The sequence below is a fragment of the Pleurodeles waltl genome, chromosome 5 (assembly GCF_031143425.1).
Source record: "Pleurodeles waltl isolate 20211129_DDA chromosome 5, aPleWal1.hap1.20221129, whole genome shotgun sequence".
Classification (NCBI taxonomy): domain Eukaryota; kingdom Metazoa; phylum Chordata; class Amphibia; order Caudata; family Salamandridae; genus Pleurodeles; species Pleurodeles waltl.
The window spans coordinates 806,491,861-806,511,981 of NC_090444.1; the positions used below are offsets into that span (position 1 = coordinate 806,491,861).

The 20,121-nt window shown below is 42.0% G+C and overlaps 1 protein-coding gene across 7 annotated transcripts in view; it reads right to left on the minus strand.

Annotated features, from left to right (window-relative positions):
- LAMA2 (laminin subunit alpha 2) overlaps positions 1-20,121 on the minus strand; it is a 3,379,260-nt gene that overhangs the window by 68,978 nt on the left and 3,290,161 nt on the right. For all 7 annotated transcript variants that reach the window (XM_069234829.1, XM_069234828.1, XM_069234823.1 and 4 more), the window contains one exon: positions 2,449-2,671. In XM_069234829.1, the coding sequence (XP_069090930.1) occupies positions 2,449-2,671 (223 nt within the window). The remainder of the gene's footprint in view (positions 1-2,448; positions 2,672-20,121) is intronic.

Here is a 20,121-nt window from a genome sequence, read left to right on the forward strand (position 1 = left end):
TGACAATGAAATATGCTATCGGACTGAAAGCATGAAAATATTTAACAGAGTAAACCAGAACTGCCCACAAAAAAGAATCTGAAAACAAATATAACCCACACAAAGAGAGTGACACAGGTATCGCCATCATTGTGAAGTTCAGACTTGCTTTAGTCTCTTTTCTTTATGCGGGCGTGATTGTTCAGGGAAATTGTGAACAACTGGCAGCGCCTTGCATTTTTATTGTGGAACCTAAAGCCTGCTGGAAATACCACTATACTCCAGCACGGTGTAGCACCCCAGTTTAAAGACTTTTGCTGTGGGTTAATCACACAAAAGGCATTATCTGCAACATGTAATTTCTGTGGCATGGTAATCATTACTCTGTGTGAATACATATTTGCTGATGCTACTTGCATGACTCACTATCATCAATCTTTAACTGTACTTACACGAATACTCATTCAAGTATGTGCCTTTCGAACAATACGATTCCAGTGCTGTAGTTCAGATTGTATTATTTCTTTCTTCCTCCTTTTCGGGAAAATGGCTTCCAGAAATGGACATAAGGGTCTAGATTTCTATTTCCTGATGGGAATGCAAGTCTCATAGCACCTCCACATTCTTCGAGGAAATTTCAGCTACATTTCGTGCATTGTATACACTTCATAAACTTTGAGATCAGCAGCTGTCATCATTCCAGGGTTAATCTTGGGTTTTAGAACCTTAAAATATTCTTCACGTTTTTCCTGCCCTAAATCTAGACTTTTCCAGTTGGCTGTATTAAATATTTCCTGAACCCTCCGAAATCCTCCCATCCTAATTTTTACTATCAATTATTTATTGAAGTAAAAAAAAAAAAAAAAAAAAAAAAAAACGAAAGCATAATTATTCAAACACAGTGAAGGTACAAGTGAAAAATAAGTAGTAGTAACAATAATGACATCAACAACAATATTAATAATAAGAATAAATGAGAATAAAGAAAAGCAGGGCTTAATATAGTGACACTATTGTAAGCTTCGCTACCTCCCACCCCCAGGAATATTGGTTAAATGGTTTCGTAGCTAAAACGAGAAAGGTCAGGACACCGACTTCTTCAAAGCATCCTCTTTTCACTCACTTTCCCTATGTATCTCTGGGATATATTATGCTAAAGAAACAGAAACACATGAATGCGGCTATTGTCTCAAGATCTGCTCCGATCTGCCTGTGTTTCAGCCTATAAGTACTGAAGACCCCTAAGGATCGATAGGTCTTCATGTTGCAAGGAGTGTTAACATCAGAAACCCAAACAGTGTTGGGAACTGTATTATTTTTATTTTTTGTATTCTAGCGTATATCTCCCTCTATTTTATCTCATCCAACTGCTCCCTACCTCTGGGAGTCCAAATGCAGGACAAATGTCCATCTGATCTCGTGGTCTATTTATGAAATTCGCTCCAAGAGATTGTCTTGTAAATTGTAATCCACCACTTCCCCTGTGTTCGAGTGATGCAGGAACGCCACTAAGGATGCTCACCTTAGGTGTTGCTAATGTAAAGGACAACCAGCACAGTTGCTGGAAGGAGTAACCTTTCAAATCTGAGGCGGCATCTAATATCACTAGTCTATCTGAAGGAACCAATGCATAGTCACTAGAAGCCATTGGGCCCGGATTGTCTTCAATGCACTACTAAATGTGGGCAGAAGGGTAATATATAAACTAAAGCAGGTCACAATGTCCATGTTATGTATAGATGTTGTCGTGGAGAGCTATTTGTGTGAATGACTGGATGCGGAATCCAGAAATATATTACTATGACGTAGCAACAGTAGGTAATAGAAGTTATTAACCACTTTTGCTATGTCATAAAGGAATTTCTTCCGTAGTGCCATAGCTGGGCTCTGTTACAGCCTGTCAAAGCAGCGCTAGAATACAGAGAGCACAGATTCTGGGGGGGTGGGTGAGGATGGATGGCAGGAGGCCATGCATTTATTTTATTTATTTAATTATTATAATTTATGACAGAAAGGGGAAGTGATGTTATATATGGGTGCCCCTTTATTACACTGTAGAACAAGTGCATATGAATATTGCAAGAGAATTATGGACGTTTTTATGAAAAAATGAAACAAGAGCACAAGACATTTTACAACATGTCAGGGTTGCACTTCTGTTGAAGGAGTTAACAATTAGAAATTACAATTCGAAACCTATTGTTGGACTTATTTGCTTATGCAGGGTCATCCCCAGTCTTTTTGCCTCCTGCCTCCTATTTATTCTGACCTGTTGCCGTTGGCTTTTGAACTCTGAGCCCTTTACCACTGCTAACCAGTGCTAAATTGCAAGGGGGTAAGCAGGGGTTAGCTGAGGGTGATTCTCTTTTACCCTGATTAGAGTGAGGGTCTTTGCTTGGGGTAACCTGACTGTCAACCAAAGACCCCATTTCTAACACCTATAATTCAGGAAAAGTAAGCTATACTTACGAAAGGAGGAGGCAAAGGAGTTGGTGGTGGGGTGAATTTAGGAGAAGATGTAATCTCTTTTGCTCCTCCGGCGACAGGTGTTGGGTGGATTTTGCTTGATGGCTTTGTCGCGGCTGACCCATCCTCTCCTTCTTCATCAGGAGGTGCCCTGATCTGTTCTTGAGTGGGACAGTGGCCAATATCTGCATTCTCAAAGCCCACATTCTGAGAAAAATCCATTGGTCTGTTGGGAGAAATAAAATAACAGCTACCTTTGGCACTGAAAAACAGCTATTGTTGATACACTGAGCTGCTGTTCTCTTTTAACAGTAATTGTAATAATGAGCTGTAAAGTTGATACAAGAGCTGTAGTTTTTGAGGATTTATTTATCCATGAAAACATTTATAAACTGGGCCAATAGCAGTGACTTAGAGTGACTGAGTACTATCATATTTTGGTGTACTGCTGCACAGACACTCCTATCAATGTTAGACTACCATGCCAGTGAAAGATCCCGATTACTGTGAAGTGGAGATAACGTGCTCAGCATTGTTCTTTATTGTTTATTAATTTGGGTGCCAGAAAACCATTACATTTATTATGGTATGTTTTGTCATGTGCAATATATACTGGCAGCTTCAGGGCAAACATTGATCAGAATTAAGAGGCACACATGGTTATCAGTGTCTATGTATTGTACGGCCCTTAATATGATTGGACCAATAAATTCCCATCCCTGCACGAGCCAATACCACACACTGCAATATTCCCCAGGTACATGTTACCAGTTCAAACCTTCCACAGTTTAACAGGTGTCAAAATGGGAATAAATACAGACTCACATGAACTATACTATAGAGCAGTGGTTCCCAAACTGTGCGCCGCGGCTCCTTGGTGCGCCATCAAAATTAGCCAGGGGCGCCGCACACAGTCTGGAAACCACTCGAGGTGCTTTTAATCTGTAGCTTTTCACCGTGGTATTGGAAACAAAACCCCCTGCATTAATTATTGTGACCAGCGGAGGGCGCCAAAGTACCATTAATAATATCCCTATGACAAAAGAACAAACATAGTTTCCAATAAATGGTTTTCAGGAACCTGAACGAGAGAATAAAGAAGTCAAACTGTAAATAGTGTAGGTACAGGTACAGGCTGGGATTACGTTCCCCCACCCGCCAAAAAAAAGTAACATAATGGGGAGCCGTGGCCAACACGGCCAATAGGTCAAAGGAGCCGGGGATCGAAAAAGTTTGGGAACCACTGCTATAGAGCTTTTGAGGTAAAATACATAGTGGGGAGGCTGTTGAGTACAGAATTGCCACAACCAGGGAAAGGACCAGGTCTCATGTGGTGGACTGGAACGGAGAGAAAGAGATAATCTGCAGGCAGCTTATGTCTTCTTGGTAATGTGGATCTCAAAGGAGATTTTTCCATCTACGATAATCCCAGGGATTCTGCTTTAGGGAGAGGCTATGGAAGGAATTCTCCCAGTTGCCTCTTAGAGAGCTAGTATTGGTTTTGGGCTTTTTAGGAGCTTTTGTTGAAGAAAAAACTTTCCGTCTTGATGGGGCACTCTTTAAAGGTAATGGACACTTGGCACTAAAACTGGTCAATGTGTGTGAATAAAGTACATTTTAACAGGGTTTTGGCATTGTATCATTGTGTTGGTGAATCTTAATTAGCCAGCAGGGCAACTTGTGAAAGAATGAATCATTGGGGTACTCCGCATTTTGCAGATTGTTGCTCAGAATGGGAGGGCCACATCTGAAGGACTGGAGTCCTGATGGAGACGAAGAAAGAGAAACACTGCAATGGCCTGTTTTTCAATGGTGTTGATAGCTGAAGAGAAATTGAGAAGGTTTAGGAGAAAGGATTGACTTTTGACATTCATAAAAAAGGCTGGATATATATGATGGTGTGAATTGCTTGAACCGCTATGAAGTACTGGTAGTAGTATGGGTACCTTCCCCCAATTTACCTTATGTATGTATTGTTTTGTGAAATTTATAAGCATTGACTACTCAAGGGAGCTTATTCGAAGTTCGCAGTTCATATGCCTGGGTGGTAGTTTTTGGGGGTTTGAACATCTTATTGTTTATTTCACAGGCAAATTGAAGCTTTTTAGGTGATTTGGCTCCTACTTTCACTAGTTCTTTAATTGGTGAGCTTCCAGATTGGTTAAATACTTTTGCTGTTGACTTCTAAGGGCAAACACTTCGGCTGGTAGCTCCTAATAGTCTTATTTTTCATATGTCTAGGAGTACACAAAATAAAGTTAATCTTTTGTGCAACTATTCAACTCATCATATCTTGCTTAGTAATGTACTTAAGACCAACATCTTTGTTTTGGTCATTATTCGAACAAGGGTTACTTTCAATAAAAAAAACTAATGCTAGGAGAAGTTAATCATGTAAACATTTGGGACATAGCATCGCTTAAATGTAGCCAGCACGTTTACCCTTGGAACATGTAAATATCTGGGGTAACACTAATGAAAGCATTAAGGGGGTTTGATCTTTGGGCCTGAATGCCTTTCTCTGGCTCCTATATTGAAAGTTTATCATGGGAAAGTGATCCTACAAATAATTCTTGGTACATACTGTTGTGGTGACAAAGAAGGAGGAGAGTGTCTTAAAGAAGGCAATATGTGGAAACCAACATTGATCTTGGCTCAATTTTCTCTGATTGGTGCGGTTGGAACTGGAGCTTCTGTTGATATGTGTGCAATAAAAATAACTCAAAATCAACCGGGTTCTTCTTTGCACAGTTGGGCTTCGAAAACAGTTGCTATTAGTAGGCAAATAAAATGTTATTACAACATTTAAAACACTTAGGCCATTTAGTTTCTTGTTTTATTCAAATAAGGTATTAATGTTTAAAACATACGAAACACCATGAGTCTGTGATTGGCTTGGAGAAGGATTGGATTATTAATGTTTTTCCAATTTTTCTCTAAGCACCCATAACAGATTATCTGAAGTGTGAGTCGGCCCTCTTAGGTATCTATTGCAAGTACCTGGACATGAAACCAGATATTTATATCTAAATGTTGTGTTGTGCTTTTTAATCCTTTATGTGAGACAGTGCTTAATTTGAACAGGTGATTTCTGGTGTTCGGCACCAACACTTAATTGTCAACACCGGCACTTACCACAGCCTGCCACATGGTGGCACTGTTTGTCTTCTTCCAAAATGAGCACACCAATAGTTGTTTATTCATCCTATATACATTATAAGTGACTGATATCTGCTGCCTAAGCCATGCTTTTAGCTTTGGGGGCCTAGAATAGTCTGAATTGTCACACTTTTAGGGTATAATGGTTAGTAGTTGTATTGGTAATGTCATTGGTAGAGCTGGCTGGGAAGCTTCAAAGAAATTAATAGATGTGTTAATGCTGTCCAATGACACTTTAGCTCATACTCTCAAAAGGCTCTACTTTTTTTATCTTTGCCCTACATGTACTCAGATTCTATGTGAAAATGTTTAATTGTATTTATTTAACAGGGGAAAATGCAACTTTAACTACCAGGTGCAGCAATATCAGTAGTTTAATTATAGAACGGTTCTTCTGCCATATCAGTACATATTTATTTTGATTAAGGCAGCTTTGTGTGATACATTAATTTTCTGTTTTGTTGTGAATTGTGAAGTTTACGTCTGAAAGAGCATGTAGTCAGTTCAGTTGCGGTCTTCATCTGCGAGCTGTAGCTTGAGCTTAAATGACACAGCAAACTTGGAGGGCACGGTTGAGAATCATCTCTCCAATCAAAGATGGAACTAGGGGTTGAGAATATTTTTTTTTAAATCTCCTTCTTTTTGTGCACTGTAACTGAACTGCCTTTAAGATATATAATTGCTGTTTTATGTTGCAGCATGGCCTAATCTGAAGTCTGATTTGTACCCTTGAAAGGAATGAGGCAGTGACTGTTTATTTGATTTCTTTTCATAGAAAGGATGGTTGTTTGTTAGGCCCCTAGGTGATTAATTCATCTTGGTTGAGCTTTACCTTTTTAAGGAGGGGATGACTTCTACAGGTTTGAGTGCACTGGGGAAGATGCCGGTCAGAAGATTACATTCTACATGTTGAAAAATTATGTAGGCAGTTCTCTCTCATAGCTTTCCCTGATGGAGAAAAGGGAGAACTCATCTGTGTAAATGTATTGTTTTTGTTAGGAGTGAGGCTGTAGTTGAGTTCTACATCAATGAGCAATATGAAAGTGTTCCTTTTCAGAATGTCACGAGGTGGAATAGGTATTTGTCAGATGTTTGGTGCAGGTTTATGTCGCCAAAGAGCCAATTGAAAAGGTATTTGTTCAAGCTGAGTTGTGTTTTGAGGTCTCCTTGGCTGGGTTGATGTAATGTTTTAAAGCTTTGAGTAGGAGATCTAATCCACAGCATACCAAAGCCAAACATAGAATGCCTCAGGAGTTAAGTAAAACTGACAGGCACATTTAGTAAAATCTGTAGGCTTTAAGTAGAAAGTAAAGCAACAGAAAGGTCTTAGATTCTTTTCACATGGATGACGGGCTATTGGTTTGGATATCCGCAAGGACGTGTCTGTTAGTAGAGGAGACACGTGTATAATGTTTGTAGCACCCCAGATCTGGATTTGAAAAAAATTTGGAATAATCAAAGATCATCTTCCTAGGGTGACTTTTTTATCTACATAAACAGGATGACACCATTTCCCAAGACTAATATTTACTACATTCATTTTCATTTTCAATCTGTATTGCTAACCAGAAAACACATTCTGATTTAAAAAAACGAGCCTGAAGCCCTCTGGTCACATCCATTCTCTGCCCCTTTTCTTATTTCATTAATGGACCTTTCCCCTCTCCAATCCTTTCAGTAGATGCAACAGGCTAGGGCCCTAACTTCTGTTTCCATACACCTTTAAATTATTTGCTTGGAAAGGTCTTCCATACATAAAATGCCACTGCGTAATTTAACCATATATATATATATATATATATATATATATATATATATATATATAATCTCCGTCGCGCTCGTGAATAAAAATGGTAGCTCTTTTCAATTTAAGATTTAATACAAAAGCTAGTCAACAAGAGAACGTCGTTAGGAAACAGGTGAAATGCTTAGTTTAGTGTATCCACAGAGATGCTTGGAGAAGGGGGTGAGGCAGAAGACTAAGGGAACAGCCTAAAATTAAATGCATTAATTTATCTTGAGGATGTTATTTTTACCGTGATCATTTTGGATTGTCTGAAAGAGATCGATCAGTCTCCAAATCGTCCAACCTGATTGAAAAATATTTTGATTCACGGAGTTTGTGCAGGAGTGCCCATGGAAAAAGTCCCTTTCACCAGTGAAATTACGGAGTTATGAAGGAATGCCAGAAGCCCATTACTCTTGTGTATCTGAACTCTGAGATATTCTTGAAAGCAATACAGAAATGGTTTCGAGGGCAAAAGGGACAAGTAGCACAACAGCTTCATGTGTGAACCTATGGGTAAAAGATTTTGGGTTGAAAGGGATCACAGAACATTAGCAATGATCACTCAACTGTTCCCTGTGTATATCTAGGCATCTTATATTTTATGTGCACTGCTTGTCAATATCTGAGGTGGTCAGTGGTTTATGTTCCATGTGCTTCTTTTCAAGAAGGTCGTTTTTTATAATCACGATAGTTAGTTCGTCTGTTTCTCAAAATAATCATGCCTGTCTTGTCACTTCATTTAATTACTGCCCTCTGTCTTTCAAGGTTTCAGTGCACCAATAGTTCACTTATCTCTACAGAAGCATGAAGCAGGTCACTCTCTCGGGCATGAAAAAGAGATTTGTGACCTACAGAAAGAGCATTCTTTAAAATTTGTAAATAAAAACGTGGCGGTGCCCACAGCTCTCCTATCAAACTCGCGGCTGCTGAAATTAAATGTGCGAGCAAAGAATACTGAGACAGCTTAATCCTGAAGCCATCTCCGGCCTCTTCAATCCATTTCCAGTCACTTCAGCTAAGTCTTGCAGCTTTCTCCTTTTGTGACGGTTTTTTCGCTTTTCTCTTCCTCCGTCATTCCCTTATGTGTCTTTTTTCCACAGTAAATGGTTGAGGCGAAAAATAAGGCCCATATTTATACTTTTTTTCGCCACATTTGCATCAAAAAGTGACGCAAATGTGCCGCAAAAAAAGTATAACTATGGGTCTAAGGGCCACATGTAGCAATTTCCGATTTTGCGAATCGGAAATTGCGAGTTGGTGCGACTCGCAATTTCCGATTCGCAAAATCGGATGCAGTACGGTGTCTCAGACACCGACTGCGAGTTGCTATGGGACCCACCTCATTAATATTAATGAGGTGGGTTGCATTTTGCGACCCCAGAGCGAGTCCCTGCACTCACAGGGATGGTGGCCTGCTGAAGTCAGCAGACCTCCATGTCTGTGACTGCTTTTTAAATAAAGCAGTTTTTTATTTTGCAGCCCGTTTTCCTTAAAGGAAAACGAGTTGCAAAATAAAAAAAATAACGAAACCTTTTTGTTTCGGGTTTTTCAGAGTAGGCAGTGGTCCATTGGACCACTGCCTGTTCTGAAAAACCCTTATTGGCAACATTCACAAAGGGGAAGGGGTCCCATGGGGACCCCTTTTCTTTTGCGAATGGGTTACCACCAGTTTGACACTAGTGGTAACTGCGAATTGCTTTGCGACCGCATTTGCGGTCACAAAGCAATTTAGCATAGCGATGCAAGTCGCAAATAGGAAGGGAACACCCCTTCCTATTTGAGAGTCGCATTCACAATTTGCGAGTCGGTACCGAATCGCAAATTGTGAATGTGCATCGCAAAAGGCATTTTGCCTAGCGCATAAGGAAAATGGTTTCTACATCTGGCCCTAAGTGCCAGCCCTCAAAAATAGGTGTTGGTGCTCCGCACCAGAAACCACTGGCTCAAATTAAGCACTGCTGGAAACCAATGGAGGGTCTGAGAGCATTTCTTACCCTGAGACTCCAGAAATGTATTAGCTGCTTAGCATCTGAGATACCGACTAAGTATATATATTCCTTTACCTAACGACCAGCTAAGTCTGTGTAAAATGTAAATATTACCAGCACAGTTTGATAAATTTGACAACCAATTTTCACAAATTTCAGCGTGAGCTATATTTTCTGTGGGAGCATTTTTTTTACTAAAATATTTTGTGAAAGTATTCGCCTGCATATAATTTTCCCCGAATTGTTTTTTAAAGTAGCCACCTTTGTGATATTCAGTAGGTTGGCACAGTTTAAAAAAAACATGGTTTACCGACGAGACAGAAAGCAAATTGAGACAACTTCTCTTACCTGTCATGAGCCATACTTCGTAGAACTTATAAATGTAGCTTTTCTGGCTGCATTAAAACCTACAGGAGTGTCACAGCTCCAAATGTTTATAGTGTTTATTCCTTCATACATTAAATATTAAGAGGCATATTTATGACCCCCTTGCGTTGTGTCACTTTTTGAGATGGGATGGCAGCGCACTCCTTGCAACCATATCTATTAGGCCAATGAAAGCCACTTTGCATGACTTTGAATGGCCTCATAGAAATGGAGTAAGGCAAAGCAGTGCAAATTGCTGTGGTGCCTTACTATGTGCTAGGGAGGTGTTCCATTGACGTTGCAGAGGGTGTTCCTATGCAACACCCATGGATTTTGATGCATCCCCTGATTTACCAACCCTGGTAAACCTGGGGATGTGCCAAAAGCTTGCACCTCCCCAAGAGAGGTGCAACAAGGAGAAAGATCTTTATTTCTCCTTGTTTTCTGCTCTTTTTAGATGTGCTGCTTTCTGCATACAAAGAAAGAAGGAAAAGCTTCTCAGGATTGTTTTTGTGCAGGATGGTGTCCCTTCCTGCACAAAAACAATCATGCATGCAACACAGACACTCTTGCACCATGGTGCAAGGGTGCCTGCGCTGGCGCTAGGTAGCCTATTGTGCACCAGCACAGGCGAAAGGATGGTAATTCACCATATTACCTAAATAATGTGCATACTTGCCTTTTCTGAGTGACGCAGCGCACCAAAGTGACTTGCTGCACTGTGCCTTTTTTTCAGAAATCTGGCACTTAGGGGGTCATTATGACATTGGCGGCAAATGCCGCCTACCGCCACAGCGATGGCCGCCAACATACCATTGCCATGGCTACAGACCGTCCATGCCATTATGACCGTAGACGGAATACCGCCAGAAGGATAGCGGAATTCTGTCAATGGTCATAGCAGCGGATGGCGGTAAGGAGGCGCTGCTGCCAGCTGGAGCACCACGCCAGCAAAACACCGCCAATCGTATCATGAGCCATTATATGGCCTGGCGGTGTTTTGCTGGTGGACGTTGCTGCTGGCAGCAGTGCCACGTCCGGTCTCCTGCTGGAGGACCCCCAGCAAGCAGGTGAGTCGGGTTCTCCGACAGGAGAGGGGGGTGGGGGTGTTGTATGCATGAGTGGGGGTGTGTGTGACTGTGTGTGAATGCGTGCATGCGTGTGTAATGCGTGTGTGCATGAGCGGGGGTGAGTGTACGTGCATGTTGTGTCGTGAGATTGCGTGTGTGCCTGGATGTATGTTCGTGAGTGTTGCTGTGAGTGTGAATGAATGTGTGAATGTGTGGGTGAATGTGTGTATGTATGTGTGTGTATGTGTGTAAATGTGTGGGGGGCGGGAGTGGGAGGGGAGGGTGAGGGAGGACACTGGGGATGGAGGGGTGCGGGGGAAACCTCTATCAATGCTAGGGAAGGAATTCCCTGGCACTGATAGTGCCTACCGCCATGGTTTCAGTGGCGGTACCGAAACCACTGAAACCATGGCGGTGGGTGGGATCATAATGCCTTGGGCGGCCTGGTGACGGCCGCTGGGCTGGAGACTGAAGTCTCCAGCCCGATGTCGTTACCGCTATGGCGGTTGATGTGGTATATTGGTGGTTTGGCTTTGGCCAAACCGCCAATGTCATAATAGTGGAGGTAGGTACTGACGGGAAGCGCGGACCCGGGTAGGTTACTCGCCGCCTGGAAGCACCCACAACTAATAAATTGTGAACCTGATGACTGGTCCGAGTTGTCCCATGTAGCACGTTCCTTAAACGGAGATGATAAATTGTGAACCTGATGACTGGTCCGAGTTGTCCCATGTAGCACGTTCCTTAAACGGGGATGGGCGACTGATAGGAATAGTATTTCCTCTACATACTAGTGTAAGTGACTGGATACTCTTGTACTGACAATTGCAGTGTTTAATTACCCATAGTATTTAAGATTTGGAGATACATTTAGCTAATTGGTCCTGAAGAAGCGTCACCGGACCCAGCTGGGCCACCAGCGACGCGAAACATGTTGACCCTGATGAGGGATGGCTTGGTAATTCCCCGCCCTCTCTTTTTCTTCTTTTTTATCACAGAGTGATTGACCATTGCCTCTGTTTCACTCTCATTATTTTTAACCTTGGCCTCTGACTTCTAGACAGATTATTAAATAGATCACCCATTCTGATTTCAGAGAGTCAATTTTAAACTGTTATCCACCTCTTTTTGATCTCCTCACCTCTCACTCTTATATATGGTAGTGGCATCATCTATTAAGATCTCCGGCAAAGAGCCCCCCCTTTTGGGGTGGTGCCCGTCAGACATTGCAGTGCCAGTCTGACGAGGAGCAACTCCGATGATGAAGCATGACACCCTCCTGGGTGTGTGAGGTTTTTGCTCCTAAAGATTAGGACTCCCTACCTAGTATCCTTTCCTTTATCAACTGGAACAGTGTATTATTTGTATTTAGGTAGGTACTGCCAGCCCGTTGACGGTAATATCTCCACTATTCCACTGACCGCCAGGGTTGTAATGAGGTCCTAAGTGTCACTGCTCACTCAATCAACTTCGTAAAAATACTTTGGAGACATAATACTTTTGGGTAAATGAGCTGTTGGAGCTGTAGAATATGAGAAAATATATTTTTCCGTTGTGAGGAGTTTGAAGGTAAAGCACCTAAAAATCTGATAAAATTGTACATTTAGCACCAGAGCACAGTGTGTATAAGTGCATGAAATACGAAGTATTGTATCATTTGCTCCACACAAATGCTTGGGCCCCACCTACAATGATGAAGATGTGAGAGGCAAGGACTAAACAGCAGGTGTTTTCAGAAAGGGGAGGTATCAAGGAAAGCAGATGGGCAGCAAAAGAGCAACACGGCAAGAGGTGAGCTAATTCCGTTTGGCACAGATGATGTTGTTGGTGCAGTATAAGCGAGGTTAACCAATGGTGGTCTGCAGTAGGTATAGCCAAATTTGTGTGATATTTTATGGAGCATGGTACAAAAAATCTTGGATGAGGTTCACGGATTGCCAAGGAAACCCAAAAAATTGCCTTTGGACATTGATGGCATCTACCATAGTGGAGCCTGGCAGTTCTTTCTGGGATTTTTCAGGTGTGTTAGTATGTCCGGTAGTCTTTAGGGAGTCTAGAAAGGTGTTAGAAATGGGACAGCACATTGTAGTCTACAATGCCTCTTGCTGGAGCTCTTCTATGTTGTTCTCCCAAACGCTGACAGGCATGTGCTTCTCTTCTCTTTTTCCAGCCTCTATTTCAGCTTGTTCATGTAGGGGCTATATGCCTCTGTTATGGTGACAGTAGAAAGTGCAGTGCAAGGATCAAGATGAGGTGCTAGGAGAGCTTACATCTGTGGTGAGAACTCTGTTGGTGCAGAAAGCTTACCAGAGTTCCAGAAACTGTGATTGACTAAGCCTTTTTATCTGTGCTTTCCAAAATTCTGGTTAATCCATATAATACTACTAGAAATTCTCAATCAGAGAAGAAGGGGTGTCTTTTCCGGTGATGTTAATTTCTTTTTTAATTATAGGTAAGGAAGTATTTCCAAGTGATGGATGCATTGTTACACATCAATGCTGTAATTTTTATCACATTCTTTATTCTCTTTCTACTGTTTTTGTCCCAGATTTTTTGTTTGCAGAAGTTGCATCTTCCGCTAGATAAGCTTCTGATTACATGTGTCTAGATATTTCCTCATCCCTAATGTCAGGAGGAGTTTGGGGGCCTTACTTTTGCTTCAATATTTAAATTCAATCAGGGATGACAAGATTGCCAAAGAGGCTTTTTAACCTTTGTGTTTTTTTGTCCTTTTTTGGACTCTCTGAAGGAGACTCTTGACACCTTTCATGAGTATGCAGTGGAGGGTAGTACCTGTGCAAATGGGAAGAGGCACACTCTCCTTGGTCAACCAAGAGGGACACTCAACAGATCTGTTCAGTGTCTACTCCATGACAGGGAGGCCTAGAAGGGATAGTCAGCAGATAACTGCTTAGCCCGATGCACAATCTCATTCTAACCTCCATGTGAATGCTCAAAACCTTTACAGGCACTGCTGTTTGTATATGATACTCCCCTCATCAATGGTTGCTTAGTTTCTCTGCAGCCATTCTGTCCTGAGTAACTGTATCCTCCTTCTCAGTAGTTGGCATAGGAATGTAGAGATTAAATTTCAGAAGGTTTACAGAAAGGGCTGTGCAGAAATAAATATGGGGAAACATAATTGCAAAGAGCAGTGAATACTCCAAGGGGCACTCATCTAAATCTCTCTTCTTTGAGAACCCTAAAAGATCAAGTATATGGGAGAACATACCCTATCTGTCCAGTGCAATTAAGACTCCTAAAACCTGGACAACTTTGCACACACACCATATTAATATGTAATACATATTTGCTACATCTTAGTAACATGAAGATACGGGGATGTCAAATCCAGCATAAAAAAGTTCCATCAACCAGTTTTGACTGTGAGAGTCCCATGAGTGAGGAGCAGCAGAGTTGAACGTTCAGCAATAACATCCACGAAGAGTTTTTTTTTCACTGCAAACCATGGGCAGATTGTGCTAAAACAATATTCATTGAAAAATCACAAAATCAGAAGTGCCTCATAATGGAAACCTTTGGACAAAGGTAGGCTGGTCAGGACCAACCTTTCCACCTTGCTGTAAAATACATTATCTTAGCTTTCTCCGATTCAGGAATGAGAGCTGGAGTTCATTACTGCTGTTATGCATGTTCAAAAAATAGCCGACTTGGAGACATTGGCCATGTGGGCTAGAGTCATAGAGAGTGTGCTGTCTTCTGTGTTTTTCAGGAAAGTTTAATAAGGTCTGGGCTGCAGCAACAACATGCTTCAGAAAAGTACCAAAAACCTATAAATCCTTTCTCTCATGAAAAATTACATAGTTGGGGTAGAGGGCTAGATTTACTAAGATACTACTCGCAAAAAGTTTGGACTAGGCTTTATGCAAACAGTATTTAATTTTGCAAACTGATATACTATGTACTAATAGTTCAGTTTGCAAAATAAACCTTTGAAGTGGGTCGCAAAACAACCTGAATAGTAAATAATACTTAGAGAGGTCAAAAGTTGAGACTCTTTCCAACTGACTGCAAAGACAGGGATGGTGGCCTCTATGGAACAAAAGACCACCATCATTATGTTTGCATTTCAAAAGTGTATTTTAAATTAGTCCAATTTGCTTAAAGGACGTGAGGATGCTTTCTTAAAAAGAGTTGGCAAGGTAGCCGGACCACTGCGTACTCCTCCAGAAATTGACATCACAATTTGCAAAGGAAAAGGGGTCCAAACAAGATCTTTTCCTCGTTGCAAATCAGTTACCTCTGCAATTTGGGAATCAGGAAGTAACTTATCAATGGTTTGCCACTGAAATTCTGGTTGCAAACGTCTGATATATCCGATACCGACTATCATTGTGGAAGTGACGCTGTGAACACAACCCTTTCACATTGCGATTCAGTATCCATTTTTAGACCCATTTTAGGAGTCCGTAATACTTTACTGATACCTAAAATGGGTTTCATACATACTAAATAACTTTGTAGTTGCCACAAACCTTTTGATTTTGTGAATCAGATGGTTTGGGCCTGGTAACAACATTAACACAGCCTACCCATAATACTTAATCTTCCCTCTGAAAATAACTGAATGACTGATCTTCTGATAATTTCTGATAGTTGTGGTAGTTTTGAGGTTCAGGTATGACCTTTGAGCAATTCAGAAAACATGGTCACTCTTTCTGAGCTGGTGTGGAGCACAAACATTTGGTCTTTCTAGGATATTACCCTATAGTTTAACATTTGTTCCCCCTGTGATTTTTACCTTTCGTTTTCCTACTTCCTTTTCAATTTTTATCATCTTTTCGGTAACACACATTTTTGGTCAGGCAGTTCTGATTGTTTACAAATTCAAATTTGTTGACTGCAAAGATTTGTTTGATGTTACTTCAATGGGTAGAAAATTATTTTATTAGTTAATAAAAACTATAAAAAGAAGAAGTACATTGAGAGGGTACATCAAATACATCCAAAGATTGACCTAAAGCAAATGTACAATAAAATATACACAACATTAAAAATAAATGCTAAAGCTGGATTAGTTGAGCTAGCACTGGACAAAGCCACCTATTATCAGAGGGTGCCTTCAGGGTGGACCGTGCCCCTACCTCACCGATAGCTGGTAACCACAGGGGGGAGTTCTAATATTATGGGGGCGGGCAATTGACTTTTACTAAACTGGATTTGCTGGGACCGCCAGGGATGTGAAGATTCGCAGAAACTGGACTAGTCTGGTATTCAGTTTCCCATTGCTTGGGTCAAGGGTTGTTATGATGGATGACCTGCATGACAGGACTCCTAAGATGTTGAATTCATTCCTCAGCAGCTCCCTTCTCTGGCATCCCATGACTGGGCAGATGCAAACCACATGAATTAGGGTCGCCCTGGTCTGATGGCATAGTCTGCAAACCTGCGTTTGCCATCCTGCCTCTCTTTTCCATTTCTGAAGGAAGTCTAGATTTGGTAAGGCACCCAACCTCATCTGTAGGAGGGCCAACCTGGTTTCCCGCGGTAATATGGTGGATAGGATCCGGGGTTCCTTATCCTGCACATATGAATTAAGGACTAACCATTCATGCGATCGGTTTGATAGCTCCTCCATATCTTCTAGTCGGCTTAGGATCTTAGCCGATTTATTGGCTCCTTTTGTGAAGGCTAGTGCTGGTACTGTGCTATCCCACAAATTACCCAATTTAAGCCAGGCTATGCTTTTTTCCCAGTTGGCCTTAAAATTGTTGTTACCCCTCGCAAGGGTGATTTCATGCCAGACTAGATTTGCTAAAGACCCCATGGGTGCGGAATAGAGTTCATAGCAGCCGTTTACAAAAGCTGCTAACCTTGCCAATGATTGCTTTGTTAGGGAAAACTCCAGTCTGACTTGGGCCAGAGATGCCGATCTAGGTAACTGGAAGACTTGCTTATAAGATTTCACTAATAGCTTATCCAGTGTGGCTACCTCCGCCCCCCTCATGATTTCGGTCCCATAGACAAGGGTTTGCAATATTTTCGCTCGCATGATCATTGCCATTGGTTTTAGGGGCAGCCCAAGAATGGATTTTGCCAGGGTGCCAAAAGCCCGATTCAGAGCGTGTGGCTTCTCTATTATTGCTTCTTTGTGCGCTGAGAATTAACCCCTGGAGTCAAACCTGACCCTTAAATATGTATTCACCGCTGCCTCCTCCATGTACTGCCCATTTAACAGCCACTTCCTGCGTGATGACGGTTTGCGATTAAGGGAGATTATTTTAGACTTCCCATAATTAATTAAAGTCATTGGTTAGTGCATAACCTCCTAGGCAGTTCAGGAGCTTCTGTAAGCCTACCCTAGTATTGCTAAGCAGCAGCAGGTCATCTGCGTAGAGTAGGTTGGACACCTGACGACTCCCTAGGGTTGGTGGATGGACTGACTGCTGGTCCAGAGCTGGGGATAGGTCTGATATATACAGATTAAAGAGAAGCGGTGCTAATACACAACCCTGTTTCAGACCAATAGTGGTTTTGATGGGCCTAGATAAAAACGAACCATCTCCCAGTTTAGTTTTAACCCAGGTGCAGAGTAGAGCATGATGATAGCATTTAATAAATTCTTCGGTAGCCCCCACTTCTGTAGTTTTAACCATAATTTTTCCCTAGGGAAACAATCAAATGCAGCCTTAAAGTCCACAAAACACATATAAAGGGGTGTCCCTGTAGCCCCTGCCCTATTTAATACCAAGCCATGAGGTTTGTCAGCGTACCCTGGTTCTTTGTGAAACCTGTTTGATTAATTGGGAGCCTCCCCTTATCCATAGCCCACCGTTCTAAATTCTGCAGGATGCCTATTGAGAAATATTTCAGGTCTACGTCTAGAAGAGCAATTAAGCAGTAGTTGGAAGGTAGGGAGGCCTTCCCTCCCTTATAAATAGGGTGAATTATCGAGCCCTTCCAACTAGTTGGCGCAAAACCTGTTGTTAAAATATAATTGAACAGTATGACAAAAAAGATCGTCCATTTTGTGGCCTGCTCTTTAAATAGGGACTGAGGAAGGCCATTGGGTCCAGGCGCACAGTCTCAGTGTGATTTTTCTATTGTCTTAGCTATTTCTGAAGGGCTAAATACGATGGGCCCCTCTTGTTCCCTGCGGACCTCGGATTCCTCCAAAGAGGAGGTGTTGGCCTCTGTCTCCGTTTTTCCTTTAAAATGGGTTCCCAAATATTCCACCCATGCCTCCACCGTCACATTTGCATAGTTTGCGGCTATGGGACCTTTCTCAATATTATTGATCAGGCTCCAGAACCGGCTTGAGTTTGCCAGTGTTGATGCATAGTGAAGTTTTGCCCATAATGCTTCCTGCTTTGTTCGTCTAAAACGCCATATGGCCCTCCTTAGCAGTTTCCTTTCTTGTCGTAGGGTTTCTAAGATTAGGGTTTCTAAGATTAGTTCATCGGTTGGGTGTCTCTGTGCCAGTCTCAAGAGCCTTCTTGCTTCCGCTTTCATCCTTCGTATTGCCTGTGGCATAAGTATGGACTTTCTATGCTCCAGGGGAACCCACCTTTACCAGGCTTCCGGTGAATGACCCTCATATGGCAACTACTCTTAATGGGTCATTGGCCATCTTTTCCCGTTTCCCTACAACATCCTCACCTTGCGCTGCAATTGTTGACAAACTCCATTTTAACCGTTTTAAATTTCCAGTACAAAGCTAAGGAGTTTTGCTTCTTCTTGGGTAGACCCCTGGCTCCCGATCGTAATTATTTGCGGATTGTGATCGCTTTCTGTATGGGCTTGAATTTTAAAGTCTCTCACCAATCTGAATAGGAGGGAGTTACACCAGAGTATTATCCAAATATGAGACAGCCCTTTCAGTGGCTCTTGTCCAGGCCAGGGGTATATCAGACGGGAGCCACCCATTTAATACAAAGAAGCCTGCTAGCTCACAGCTCTTGATTAGCCTTAGGCCCACTTTATCCTGCTTTCTCCTAGGAGGTAATTTTTGATTGGGTAATGGAACCGCTAATTGTACATAGTCCATGCTTGGTTCATGAAATAGATTAAGGTTGAAATCTCCTGATACCAACTAGTAGGTCGGATTGTATGTGTGTATTATCTGGAACATATGTTTTAGCAGGATATCAGCTTCCAACTTTTTCTTTTTAGGGTTAAGATACACATTGATCAGGATTAGGGGGTCCTGTATGTTTTTTGCCCAATTGTTCAAGCGGACCCCTAGGAAGGGCTGATCACTCGACTGCCCTCCAGATATTTTTGCCTCTAGCTTAGTGTTGATATAAATTGACAGCCCTCCTTTTGCTCTTCCAAACGTGTTTTGTTTAACCGCCGGAATGTTGTACTCTTTGTAACTAATTAAAGGAAGGTTTGTGAGTGTCCATGTTTCCTGCAACATTATGATATCAAAGGTGCCCAGCAATTTGGTGAACTCTGCATCTTCCAGTTTCGATTGTAGACCCCCTATATTCCATGAGCAGATACTTAAGGATTCTTGTGTCAGGAAGGATTAATGGGTTGTTATTCAGGCTTTTTGTGACAATCTGTGGGCTAGCACTGTTGGGAGCCAGGCCCAATTGTCTTGTAGATGATTATCTCTCAAGGGTTGGGCCACTGCTATCCTTCTCCAGTCCTCACCTCCTCTTATTTCGATCCATAGACCTAGAGGAGATACTGTTCCTTGACGTAGTGGTTCCTGGACAGATTCTCCAATCTGTAAGAACCCAGATACTCCTTGTAGGATAGACTGAATGGCTGCATACCCCCTATCCGCATTAGATCTTTGTGCTAGCAGCTGTGGGTATCTTTTTCCTAAATAGTATCATACATCAATTCCCCAGGCTTTCAGAATGCTTTTTTTTCTATAATTTGCTTTGGTAACTCAAAAGAGGCAAATATTACCACTGTAGGTTCCGTGGACTGGCTCCCCTGTGTTTTAATGAATTTAATGGCAGTGATGTCATCCGAACTCACTGCTGCCAAGTCTGGCAGTGCTTTTATTATTCTTTTATTACCTTAAGGATGGTAGAGCGATTGAGCACATCTTGCGGGCCTCTAGATTTGCACTCCGGGATCCATATCAATTGCAGTCCTTGGTCAGGCAGAGCCTGACTTGAGCTCTCCGCTAGGTTTGGCTGGCCTATTCTCGTCTCCTCCAGTTCTGCCCTTAGATGCTGATTTCTTATTGTTATGTCCGGCTCCACAACTTTGGTTTTCGCCTCTGTGGAGCTAGGCCTTAGCTTTACCTAGGTAGATGTTTGAGGCCACAATGCGGTGAGTGCTTGTCGGCCCTGGGATCCAGGAGCCCTATCCAATGGCTCTG